The sequence below is a fragment of the Podarcis pityusensis genome (assembly GCF_964106645.2).
Source record: "Podarcis pityusensis genome assembly, chromosome: 3".
Lineage (NCBI taxonomy): Eukaryota > Metazoa > Chordata > Lepidosauria > Squamata > Lacertidae > Podarcis > Podarcis pityusensis.
In genome coordinates this window covers 98,536,832-98,550,305 of record NC_138026.1, presented here as the reverse complement: position 1 = coordinate 98,550,305, position 13,474 = coordinate 98,536,832, and the positions used below count along the sequence as shown (strand labels likewise).

The 13,474-nt window shown below is 41.7% G+C and overlaps 1 protein-coding gene across 6 annotated transcripts in view; it reads right to left on the bottom strand.

Moving 5' to 3' along the window:
- Positions 1-13,474, bottom strand: part of KCNH1 (potassium voltage-gated channel subfamily H member 1) — a 227,407-nt gene that overhangs the window by 150,646 nt on the left and 63,287 nt on the right. For all 6 annotated transcript variants that reach the window (XM_081000504.1, XM_081000505.1, XM_081000507.1 and 3 more), the window contains exon 7: positions 7,907-8,336. In XM_081000504.1, the coding sequence (XP_080856630.1) occupies positions 7,907-8,336 (430 nt within the window). The remainder of the gene's footprint in view (positions 1-7,906; positions 8,337-13,474) is intronic.

Here is a 13,474-nt window from a genome sequence, read left to right as displayed (position 1 = left end):
GTGCAATAGAACTAAAATGACTCAAAAGCAGATCCTTCTCGAAACCAGCAGTTTGACTTCAAGCGGTGACATTCCCTATTGCACATGCAATGTGAAATACATGACAAATTACTTGAAGAGAAAGCCAATTATTTAAAACATCCAATCCTGCTGTTCATTTGGTATCTTATACATTGGCATAAAGGTGGCAAATTTAGAAGACGCTTCTGATGAAAACAGCATGAGGGACCATGGAAACCGTAATCCTGAGAACTACCGTCAGTAGTTCTGACTGCCTATATTGTTGGGAAACTGTGTACTTGCAGCTACTCACACAGTCAATTAAGGTTTGGCAGACAGCCAGAAGGCAATCTGAAGGAGTAAGTCTGCCTGGTGATAACAGAGACATGGAGACCGCTCCCTGATTGGTCAAGCTCTCTCAAGGGAGTGATAATTAATGGCCTACTAACTGGAATGTGTTAGTTCAGGAGTTCAGAGGTTCAGAGTTCTGTGTGTCAGTGAGTGTAGGAGTTGTGAGTCGTATCAGAGAGAGCTAGCAAAAGATCCGTGTTCTGTTCCTGTATATAGTCCACTGTATATAATAAACACCTAACTACAAGTTCCTGGTTCCTGCTTTGTCTATCCTGTCTGCAGCCAAGTCGCCAATTGCTTCTGTGGATTCTGCGTGTACTCTGCTAGGTCTGGCTAAGGTCCTGAAACTAGTCTGAAAGTTGCGAAATACCAATAGGTTTTGCCAATATATATCAGGTTCCCATGGGGGCTGGACTTTTAGGATCCACAGGCTTCAGACCAAAGGGGTGGAGCTTGAGAAGGACAGGCTGGAAGAAGAGATTCATAATGGTTCAGTTAACAAGTTGCTCACTCAAACCTATTTGAGGTATTTCAGCCACTGGCCTGCCTTGACCTCATGAGTAGTGACTACCTGATTTAAACAGGTCAGAACACTGCAGTGGACTGTGGTAGTTCTCAGAACTACAGTTCCCATAGTCCCTCACACCTTGTTAGACACAATAATGGTGAGGGGAGACAGGTGGAGGGAGGGAAAATCCCATCCTTTTGACCTCACCTGTCCTTGCTGCTCATGAACCATCATTGCTGATTTAAAAAAACAGGGCTTTCTTCAGCCAGAACTCACAGGAACTCAGTTCCGGCACCTCTTAGGTGGGCACCATTGCCATAATAAGAGAACAAGGGAGGCATTCATGGTGAGTTCCAGCACCTATTTTTCTAGAAAGATGGCACTGGATAGAAGGGGAGGGGAAAGTGTGTTTGGGGTGATGGGAGTACCTTTCTAAGTCCTTGGCTTAGCTAAATATTTTTTTTCCAAGTTTTCCTAACATTCCACAAGAAATCCCAGGAGAATTCTGAGTCAATCCAAGTACAGTGGTGCCCCACAAGACGAATGCCTCGCAAGATGAAAAACTCGCTAAACGAAAGGGTTTTGCATTTTTTGAGTCGTTCCGCAAGACGAATTTCCCTATGGGCTTACTTCGCAAGACGAAACGTCTTGCGAGTTCTTGCGAGTTTGTTTCCTTTTTCTTAAAGCCGCTAAGCCGTTAATAGCCGCTAAGCCGCTAAGCCGCTAATAGCCGTGCTTCGCAAGACGAAAAAACCGCAAGATGAAGAGACTCGCGGAACGGATTAATTTCGTCTTGCGAGGCACCACTGTACAGCCAAGGAAGACTCACCTATCTCTGGTACATTATTTTTATTATTATTATTATTATTATTATTATTATTATTACTCCACCCTTTGTTTGTAGATCTCAGGGTGGTTCACAACATAAAATTACAGTAAAATAAAATAAAAATAATCACTCAATTCATCCCATTGTTTTTAGCTTCAACACACATAGCGTACACTGGACTGAAACCATCACATTTTTGCAAGAGAGGGGAATGTGTCACTCAGCTATGCCTGTATCACATTAGGACACATGTCATGCGACTTTGCAGGGGTTTGACTGCATGCAAGGGCACTCCTTAGAGCAGAGCTTTCCAAACTTTTCATGTTGGTAAGACACTTTTTAGATATGCATCACTTTGCAACACAGAAGGTCGGGGGTTCGAATCCCCGCGACAGGGTGAGCTCCCGTTGCTTGGTCCCTGCTCCTGCCAACCTAGCAGTTCGAAAGTACGTCAAAGTACAAGTAGATAAATAGGTACCGCTCCGGCGGGAAGGTAAACGGCGTTTCCGTGCGCTGCTCTGGTTTGCCAGAAGCGGCTTAGTCATGCTGGCCACATGACCCAGAAGCTGTACGCCGGCTCCCTCGGCCAATAAAGCGAGATGAGTGCCGCAACCCCAGAGTTGGCCACGACTGGACCTAATGGTCAGGGGTCCCTTTACCTTTACCTTTTTAACTCAGTTTTACTAGCAAACTGGAGGTTAAACTAACCCCTTATAAGAGATACGGACACATATCGCATGACACACCTTCCCACTGCAGCCGACACGCTAATGTGTCACGACACACAGTTTGGACAGCTCTGCCTTAAGAGAAACCAGGGAGATCCTCTCTTCAGGCCACAGGAGTTTCTATATCTCTGCTGTTATCAGAAGGAAACAACTACAACAGACGTTCTTTAAATAGCCTGGCCCAGATCCAGATGAAGTTAGTCACGACTAGTTCTCATTAAATATTGTGGATCTAAGCTGATTGTTCCACTGGTTTTAATGGCACACAGTCATGGTTGACTTTATCAGGACTGACTATTTTAACATTGGGGCTCACTGTTTAATGTCAGTGAGCACATAATGTCAGTGAGCACATTGCTAGAAGTCTTGAGTCCTGCTGATCTCCCTTTGCTGCTGCTCCTACTGAAGCCCTAAAGTGGTGCTCTAGTAACAGACAAACTATGTGAGGGAACCCTATAATATGTTTGAAATTATTGTGATAAATAATAATAATAATAATAATTTATTTATATCCCGCCCTCCCCAGCCGAAGCCAGGCTCAGAGCGGCTAACAACAGTAAAAGTAACACAGTTTACATAAAATCACAATCAATTAATAGAAATACATTCTAAAATCAATTCATTCTAAAATCAATTCAGAATCAAATTAATGGCAACCATTGGGCTAGAGTTCTATGAGGATTACCAAAGGCCAAAGGCCTGGTGGAACAGCTCTGTCTTGCAGGCCCTGCAGAAAGATGTCAAGTCCCGCAGGGCCCTAGTCTCTATAATCACCATAATCACCCTTAATAAATATTGACAACACAGTCCCATGCATTTGAATATATGGGTGAAATGCATTATACTGTGTGTTTTAGTCTATGATTCCAATGACACTTGCTTCAATTCAATAGGACTTCTAGTAGTTATTATTAGGCTTACACTCTTGTGCTCCACGTGCCACTTCCATGTCAATGTGCACAGGACTGCAGCCAAATTTACTGTTCTTATTTCAAGTAGAATGCATGCAGACTAGAGGGTATTTGAGGAAACTCACATTTAGAAGAAGAGAAAACAACTATTTTTCTGAGCTCAATACTCTGGTGTCTCTTCAGATCATATAAATCTTTCGCCTTTTACCAATTTCACAAAAATCAGCTCAATCAACGTCAGCAAATACGGTTTGCTGATTACCTCCAGCCCCTTTGGTGAAGAAATATAAGGAATTAACATCAAAAAGGATTGTACAATTACCGCCTAACATCTTATGTCAGTTTCATCTCAGATCACATGCCATGCACTTTGCTGAAGTCTGTTAGGAAAATGGCAAATCAAAAGCCTTATTAGCACACACTAAATGGTAAAACTGAATAGAAATGATGCCTATTGTATTCATTCTAAATTTAGCACTAAAGTTTTAAGAGAAGTGCAATTCAGTACCACATAATCAACTTAAAGTATGGCCAGCTCCCCATCATAGAAATGGAGAGCTGGATGGAACCCTGAGGATCATGTTGGATAAAAGTTCATGGAAACACTGGAACAGATCTAGCCTGCTATGACTGACAGTACTTCTGGTACAAAACATCTGGAGTGTACCGTGTTGGCTACTCACAGCTTCCATTCAAATGTTTGTTTGTTTGTTCTTCCCATTGCAGTTTCATCCCTGATACAAACCTGGTGTGTTCATGGGATCATATTCTAGGTGATGAAGTTCTTCTTTCCATTTATTTGACATGAGCAACTGCAGCAAATCAGATGTCCCCAAGACATTTTGGCACCTGAGGAAAACCACAAAACGGCATCCCCTTCCTTGCCAGGGAGGAAGGGGTGAATGAAGATCTATATCAGGAACAAGCATGACTGGGGAAACCCAGCCAGATGAGTGGGGTATAAATAAATTATTATTATTATTATTATTATTATTATTAGATCTACATCGGGCTCTGCTGCCCTGTTGATCCTGCCACCTGAGGCGTTTGCCTCACCTTGCCTCATGAGTGGGCCAGCTCTGGATGAGGCCCATAGTCTCATTTACTTGAAATGTTTCATCATAAGGTGCATCCTCATCAGCACAGCATGACTTCCAGTGAATCAGACCAAAGCAAATGGACAAATGTCTTCACTTGAGAGCAGATTAGTAATCTTTTCAGCATTACCCTTACTTTACAAATGGACTTGTGCATTCGCTGGACAAACAAACCTGGTGACCAGTGACGGAACAACAAGGGACCATTCCTATCAGGCACATAACCAGCAAATAAGTGTTCTGCATGTGAGGATGCCTGGCTTATCCCTGCTTAACCCACAATATTTGCCACATGAATTGCTTATGGGAACCCCCATGGGAGCACAAGCTTAGGTACACACACACACACACACACACACACACACACAAATACCCTTCACTCTACAGAAAGTAACTGTCAACTTTCCTTTCAGCAAACATTATTTCCCTTCAGCAGTCAAGAAACTTTCTTCTTCTGCTCCACTCTCAAAGCACCTCAAGCATCAAGTTAATTCTCGGTGTAATCTCTTTCAAGAGGTCTCTGGTATTATCTGCTAATGCCCCCCCCCCTTCTCTTTCTTAGTGAGTCATAGGCTTGATGATCCAAATCAGCTTGCAGCAGAAAGCCATTTGCTGTATTTACTATAGGTAATTTGCCAAATGCTTTTATGCTGTTTCATCAACACGGTACATCCATTGTTTAGCCCTCTCAATAAAGAGGTCTTTTTTTTTTCAAGCTGGAAATGTCATAATGCTTTGAGTACATGCATCTCAACCAAACCATTTATCTTAACATTTTATAGTCTTTGGTTCAGTCATGTACATTTCATTTCAGTTCTACACTCAAGTATTCCTCAAACACAGGCAAGTATAAAGAAAAAAATATGAATTTTTATTCTTTATCTGCCTTGATTCCACTGAGAACATCTTATGTGACATTACAGTTTTTTACTGTCCGCATTTCATTATACGGAGCCCTTCAAATCTCCTTTTTAAGTTAGAAGCAGTAACTCCTTCTCGAATAAATCTAACCATGCCAGCATTTTGCATCTTCTTGACTCCAGTGAAGTAATTGAAGTTGTGCTGTTTCTATTGACTACTCCCATTTAAAGTCTGGGTTTTATACAGTATAGGGTTGTCAGACACGGAACGTTGGAGACAGAGACTCAAAAGGGCACAATGATTACGTATTAAAACAAGCACATTTATTGACAAAGACGCATGTGTTCCTGGTTGTTTTCTACGACACTGTTTGTTGAGCAAAGGTGTGTTCTCAAGGGAGCACTACAGAAACCCATTTTTAGTATGTAAGCCCTAACTGCTACCATCATTGTTTTGACATTGAAAGACTGAGGTTGAAATTTAGGGCGCAATTCAATGAATGAATCCCATCAGCAGAAGCCATGCGCGAGGACGTCCGCTTGCACAACAGGGCTTCCTCCCCTCTCCTGCCCCAGCACCTTCTGTGCACACACAAAGTTGTCAGGAGAACCCCCAGAACAGCTTATGGGGAGGAGAGGAGGTATTGTCATTTTTGGCAAGCCAAAATGCTTCCCCTGCAAGAGCGATCACCTTAGCATAGTGGCTCTCAAACTTTTTTCTCTGGGCTACACTTTCAGAATAAAAATTTGCTCATGCCACACCAAGTTTATTCCACAAATTAAAAATAAATAAATGATACTGCGCTGTACTACACTGGAAGGTTTAAATGTTTCATTCATTGTCCTTGAATCTTCCAGTCACACATGCCATACTCTCCTACCACATCACTGTAGCGCACTACCTTTGAAAACCACGGCCTTAGCGTTCCTTCCACACTTTTAAAAAATACAAATCATCTCCGTCCATAAAATGAGGAAACCAACCTGCCACTTTTCCGTGTATTTCCATAGGGTTATATATGGGAGAGAAACAATCAAACCAGGTAACTAGGAGCTCTAAAGTTTATATAGTGCCTACAGTAAGTAGTTTAATTAAAGTACTGTTGTTTTTAAGCAATCCTATACACTGCGTAAACCCCACTGAACTCAGTGAGATTATTCTGAGTAAAATGTGTATGGGATTGCACTGAAAACTATGCAACCTGATATCACTAGATACAACAAAAACCCAACATTTTGATTGAATTGGGTCAGATTCAACTAATCCTCTGGGCCATCAGAAGCCAGCACCAGGGCTCTCGTGAGTGCAATAGGGCTTCTCCGCCCCCCCTCCTCCTCCAGCATGCCCCTACTTCACCCAAAAAACAGAGAGGAGGGGAAAGGGGACTGCTTCCGCCTGGCAAGCAGAAACGCTTGCACTCCTAGAATGATCAGAAAAAACATGATTTTGAATTCCTCCCGTTGTGATTTCTCCTTATTCCGCACTAAACAATAGGTCACTTTTCAAGCACTTTGATGCTCCACTGATTTCAATTAGATTTAAACTGTGTTCAACAGCTGTAATCTATGGTATGGTAAAGAGTTTACCTTTGGTTTGATTATGTGTCTACGACGATTTTACCAACGAAAATGTAAAAAGGGGCAAAGTGTTTTCCTCTAAAATATGCATGTTAGGGCCAAGCCACATGACCTATTTTACTTGACAATGACTTAGATGAGTCCTGATTTTGATTGCTGGTACATTCACCATGTAGTGAGGTATATATTTATTCCTTCATTACATTTATATCCCGCCTTTCCTGTGGGGAGCTTGAGGTGGCCGACAGACTCCTCCTTCTCCCCATTTTATCCTCACAACAACCCCATGAGGTAGGTTAGGTTGAGAGTGAGTCAGCAGCTCAGGGTCACCCAGTGAGCTTCACAGTTGAGGGGGGATTTGAACCCTGGTCTCCCAGGTTCCGTAACCACTATACTAGACTTGCCATTCTAGTATCTAGAAAATATCTATCTAGAAAATTCCTAACATGGCCTCATTTTAGAGTGTAGAAATAGGGGGCGGGGATAGCAACACGATGGAAAAAGCAGTGGAAACAGCTCCAGAAGCTTAAACTCTCTCTTTTTTTGTTCCCCAAAAAAGCCCAACAATTTTGGTGGTTTCCTTTAAAAAAAAAAGCTCAAACAATTTGGGGGTCTTCCTTAAAAAAGTGGGTGTTGGGAATTTTACTTTTTTAAATAGGGCAACCCTACACTATACCACTCTGGCTGTTCCCTTCAAAATCACCCTCAGGAGGGGAGGCGAAACTGTTACTAATGACAAAAAGTTGGGAGCTGGATCTATGAAGGTGATGATAAAATCATAGTATTGGAAGGGACCCCAAGGATCATCTAGTCCAATCCCCTGCCATGCAGGAATATGCATCCATCCAATACTGTACAGGCATAAAACTTGCAAACTTGCAAAACTTGGCATTATCAGCACCACGCTCTAACCAATAGACTCAATCCATCGCAAAGTCAATCTCTGCATCCTTAAGAAATCATTTGACTTGCTCATTATTTCAAGCATATTGAATATTGCAGTCTGAAACACTGTATAGTAGAAATTAATCCCGTAATACTTACAGCCGATCATCATCATAGCAACAGCAAAGATCTTCTCTCCATCCGTGGTTGGTGCAATGTTCCCAAATCCAACACTGGTGAGACTAGTCATTGTAAAGTATAACGATGAGATATAAACAGAATCCTTGCTTGGACCTCCTTCCCATTTTCCACTTCCTGACCTGTTAAACTGATACGGTGATCCTATGGATTCGCCCAGCTGGTAGAGCCAACTTTCGTTCCGTATTGTGTTTTTATCCTCATTGATAACTTCATAGTCCCCGATACTATACCAAATGCAGGCCAGCCAGTGGGCTGCAAGACCAAAGACGCACACCAGCAGAACCAAGACAGCTGCTCCATACTCAATATAGTGGTCCAGTTTCCGAGCCACGCGACCAAGCCGGAGCAGCCTGACTACTTTAAGGGAGCTGAACAGACTGCTGATGCCCTAGAAGAACGAAGCAAAACAAAACAAGCTGATTAGCATTCGGCATTAAATTATTCCATGTCTTTTGTCAACCATAACCTTGAGCTTTAGACATCCAAGGTGAAGCCTGGGCAGACCAAAGACATGGCATTCTATAAATACAGTGCGTTCTATAAACAGGCAGAAGGATGGAGACTGGGGGTTGTATCCCATGTAGAGCTAAGTTAAAGTCACCTAGTGGTATACTTGTTACACTGGGGAAATGTTGTTGCACAAGGGAAAACAGAAATACATTGTTGAAGACTGCCGTGCAACAGATTGCACAGCAAGAATCAGCTACTGTGCAAGGGAAAACACAAATGCATTTTCAAAGATTGCTGTGCAAAATGAACCAGTTGTTGCACATACAAACTTTCACTAGTGCAACTTCCGTTTAGCACAAGGGCTCTTGGTGATCATGAAAGGAGGAAGTTGGATATGGCTCCATGGGCCCAGCTGAAAGAAGGTTGTGCTGAAATCCATTAATCGGCCTTGATCTAAATAGGACTTAGGAATTAATACTGTCTCTGGATTGCAGCACAGGTATTATGCAAATGGTAAAAAATGGCTCCATAATTTTAAAAACATACATGTCATCACCAGATTGCTGCAAATTCAAGACCCTGGATAACCTACCTGCTCATGGTTTTCCTGTATTAGGTTACCCTGGGTACCTCCTGGTTATGAGATTATCCCAAGAAACAGATGGGACATGGCATATAAGCCTCCTCCCTCTGGCATTTTCTTTTCCTATTCCCTCTTTAGATGTTTATACATTCCATTGGTTTGCCATTACAAAACATCCTCAGTTTCCAGCTCTTTGAGGTACACATTTTTTTATTTCACACTGAAATTGGCTAACGCCTATGCTCTGAAAATATGGCATTTCTTGTAATCCCCACTAAAAACAAGAAATTAATTAAGAGCTGTGCAGACGTTGCAATTTGACTGCTCCTCTGATTCTTCTCCACCTTGCTCCAAAATGCGATGCACCTCTGGGAAACAAACAACACCCTAACTCTAATTAAAACATTAAAGCAAGATTAACAAAAACATCACACTAATTATACAACTAGGATCAGCAATACCAACAGACACTTGAGCAAAATCCCTTTCAGACTTTTCCATTAAGCCCCTTCTTATTCACACAAGGTGGGGTCTGACAAGCAACAACAGAAAAGGTGAGTGTTCGGGGGTTTGTTTGTATTTTTAAAAAGGTATCTTTCTGGAGCTATTTATATTTTAAAATCTGTGTGCCACAATAAGATCCCCACTCATACAGCATATACAACACAATCCAATGCCTTAAGAAATACAGCGGTACCTCAGGTTACATACGCTTCAGGTTACATACGCTTCAGGATACACACTCCACTAACCCAGAAATAGTGCTTCAGGTTAAGAACTTTGCTTCAGGATAAGAACAGAAATCGGGCTCCAGTGGCGCAGCAGCAGCAGGAGGCCCCATTAGCTAAAGTGGTGCTTCAGGTTACGAACAGTTTCAGGTTAAGAACGGACCTCCAGAACGAATTAAGTAGGTACTTAACCTGAAGTACCACTGTACATACACCAAAGCATCAGAAATATTTTGGCCACTCATGATTTGAGTGGGACCACGTTTGTCATACCGCAGTGCTAGTCCTGCCTTCTGATATCGGTGCACTGAGCCCATTTTTCTGCAAAGGACCACCTATGGAAGAATAGCTGCTTGAGTATATGGGCTCCATGCAACCAGACCATCCAGTTGTATTTGTGTCTCTAGCAAGCAGAGCCTGGTCCATTAGCAAGGAAGAAGGCTCACCAGAGAATACTGGGTTGCTGCTGTTTTAGCAATATCCCCATTTAACTCAGCTTTCAGGCAATGCGCAAGCTCTCCTCTTTCAGAAAACCTTCCATCCAGCAGCATAAAAAGAGAGCAACATTTCAGATGTACATATAGGAGCCCACCAGGTTTCAAGTGATTGAAATTGAAGAGTTGGAAAAAAAACATGCACTGTTGAGAATGAGCTTTCAGCAATTTACAGGTGGCATTTGCACAGCTGATAACAGTCATTTTGCAAGCATTTTGTATTTGCAAAGAAGGTACTGGAGACAGTTGTAGAGGCTGAGAAATGGAAGCACTCAAGCTGGATCTTTCTTCAAAGCTTTGCCTAGTGCAGTGAAGAATTTTAATTCCCAGGCACACTTTCTGAACACCAGAGGCAGCATTACTTTTAAGGCTAAAACAGAAAAGCTTGAGAGGAAACAGTGGTTAAAGTGGTCTCCTGTGGGTGATGGGCAATCTTTTTGCCCATGAACATGCTGAGATGTGGGCTGTTTTGGAAGAATGGCAGATCAAGATGGTGGAATACATCGAGTTGGCAAAGTTGACAGGGAAGATCCGGAATCAGCGCGACGAACTGTTTCAAAAGGACTGGAGTAAATTTATATTTTATATGAAAGAACATTGTAAACATCTGAAAACGTTTGTAGGTTTGAGTTGAAATGTTTTGTAATGTGAATATAAGAAACTGATTTACATATAATGAGGTGAAATATAAAAAGAAGATAGAAGGTAAAAAAGTGGTTATAAAAATGCTAAGAATTTAGTAAAGATGTTCGGAAGTCAGAAAGAGGGAGGGAAGGAGGTTGATGCTCAGTTAGAGCAATGTTTTAGGTTATAGAATTATCTAATAGAATGTGATTATGTTAAATATGGAAAACTTAATAAAAATTATTATAAAAAGAGAGAGAGAGATGTGGGCTGTTTTACAATTCTTAACATACTTCGATCTTGCCCATGTAACTACTTTCCTGGCATCTTTTCTATTGCATGGGATAGATTGTGCACTGTGATTCGTACCTAATGTTTCTCTGTATTTTGAAAGATCAACCATCAGCTCTAGTCTTGGCTGTTGCTGATGAGATGTTTTGGCATGACTCTTACCTCTTTAAAGCAGGGGCTGGGAACCTGTGACCCTCTGGATAATCATAGAGTTCTGGAGTTGGAAGGGACCCCAAGGGCCATCTAGTCCAACCCCCTGTAACGCAGGAATCATGGCTAAAGAATCCCTGACAGGTGGCCATCCAACCTCTGGTTAAAAACCTCCAATGAAGGAGAATCCATCGCCTTCCAAGGGAGTCTATTCCACTGGTAAACAGCTCTCACTGTCAGAAAGTTCTTCCTGATGTTTAGTTGGAATGTCATTTTTTGTAATTTGAATCTGAATAATAATAATAATAATGTGTTTTGACCCTACCGCCTGAAGCAGCAGAAAACAAGCTTGTTCCCTCCTCCATGTGACAGCCCTTGAGATATTTGAAGATTGCTTTCATATCTCCTCTCAGTCGCCTCTTTCCCAGGCTAAACATACCTAACTATCTCAACTGTTCCTTATAAGGCTTGGTTTCCAGACCCTTTATCATATTGGTCACTCTCCTCTGCATGTGTTATTGTGCCAAAATTGGTGATGTCATCTTCAGAGATGTTCCAAATTGCACAGTTTGGGACATTTTGGTCCACCATCTTAATTCAAAATGGCATCCAGTGGTATCTAAACTTACTACCTTTTTAGTAGAAAAGGGATTTAAACAAACAAAACAACAATAACACAACCTTGGATCAAGTCTGAATACAGGATAGGTGTAGCTGGAGGGTTAAGGAACAGTCTTAATAGGTATTCTGATTACTGGCAAGGTTTGAGTAATAGTTTGTTATAAGAGAACAAAAAATATCAGAGCACATCACAAAGCAAGAAACATATGCCTTGTAGGAGACATGCTTCTTCCTTCAAATTGCTTATATTTAAAGTGTCCTGTGTTAATGAATATTTTTGGAAATAAATTATTGCTTAATTCTGGTCATCAGGCATTTATGGAAAAGTTTGTTCAGTCATGCTTAAATATCATTTGCGCCAACATTTTTGTTTAGGCTTGCTTAATGCAGTGGAAAATCTCATTTCTTTTGCTCATTAATATATGTTTTTCATATTAACATATGTTTCTGGGAAAACAGAAATACTGCTGTTTCGTTTTTAATTCATGAATTTGTAATAATTACATTTCTTCCATTGTTGTTTTTCTTTCATGAAAAACACATATGCAACTTTTGCTGAATGCTTAAACAAACCATTAAACCTCTGGGGTCTTGGTTAATTGAGCACAAAGTGTGTGGGGGGCGGGGGGACAACAACGAGTCAGTAAAGCAAAGTAATTTGTAGATATTTAGAAAAATGGCCTACAACCGTGCAGTCCTTTGTGCTTTACTAGTGTTAACTATGAAGCAAATAAAAATGTGCATTAAACATGAAGCAACTTTCCAAACTGCAGAGATAATGCTCAGCTTTTATTTTAGCTTCCCATTTTAAATTCTTGGCTCTACTCCTGAAATCACCTACTTCCCATTACGCGAGTCCCACTGGTGAAATAACCGCATTCTGGATGTCAGCCAAGCATGTGACTACAGAAAGAAGCGTGTGCCTTAATGCTACAAGAAAATAAAGAGTGAATATCCTTACAAACACATAGGAATCAGAATTACTCCAGGCATCATCCAAATAGCCCAGTTCTATCTGCACTGAGTGGCAGGGGCTCTCTGGGGTCTTGGGGAGAAGTGTCTCCTGTCGTTTGCTAGGTGATCCTTTTAGCTCCTGGAGACACCAAGATTGAATATGGGATCTCATGCATTCTAAGAATGTACTCCATCCACCAATATTGGGCTAAAGCTTCCCGCAGCAGAAGCCCAGGGCAGTAGAAAGGGGATATTTGCCAGCTGAGAGGTGATTCTCTGTGAAGCCATCTACTGCCATGGCTCTCACTGCCAGACCAAGAACTCCCAGCTTGGTTTCAAGAAGCAGCCGGTACAGAAGAAGTATAGATACATGGCTAAGTGCAAGCTAAGGTATTGATCCAACAAGGGGCACACACCCTGCGCTTTCCTTCTGAAGTCGCAGGGGTCCCAGGACTGGGCAAGCCAATGCATACCATCCAACATTTCTCCGATGAAAATAGGGACAACCTAAGGGACATTCCAGGATCAAATCAGAAACCGGGATGGCTTCTCTAAATCAGGGAAATCCCTAGAAAATAGGGTCTGCAAATGGGCCTTCCTTTGAATGGGCTGAGTCTGCAAGGTTTGCTCA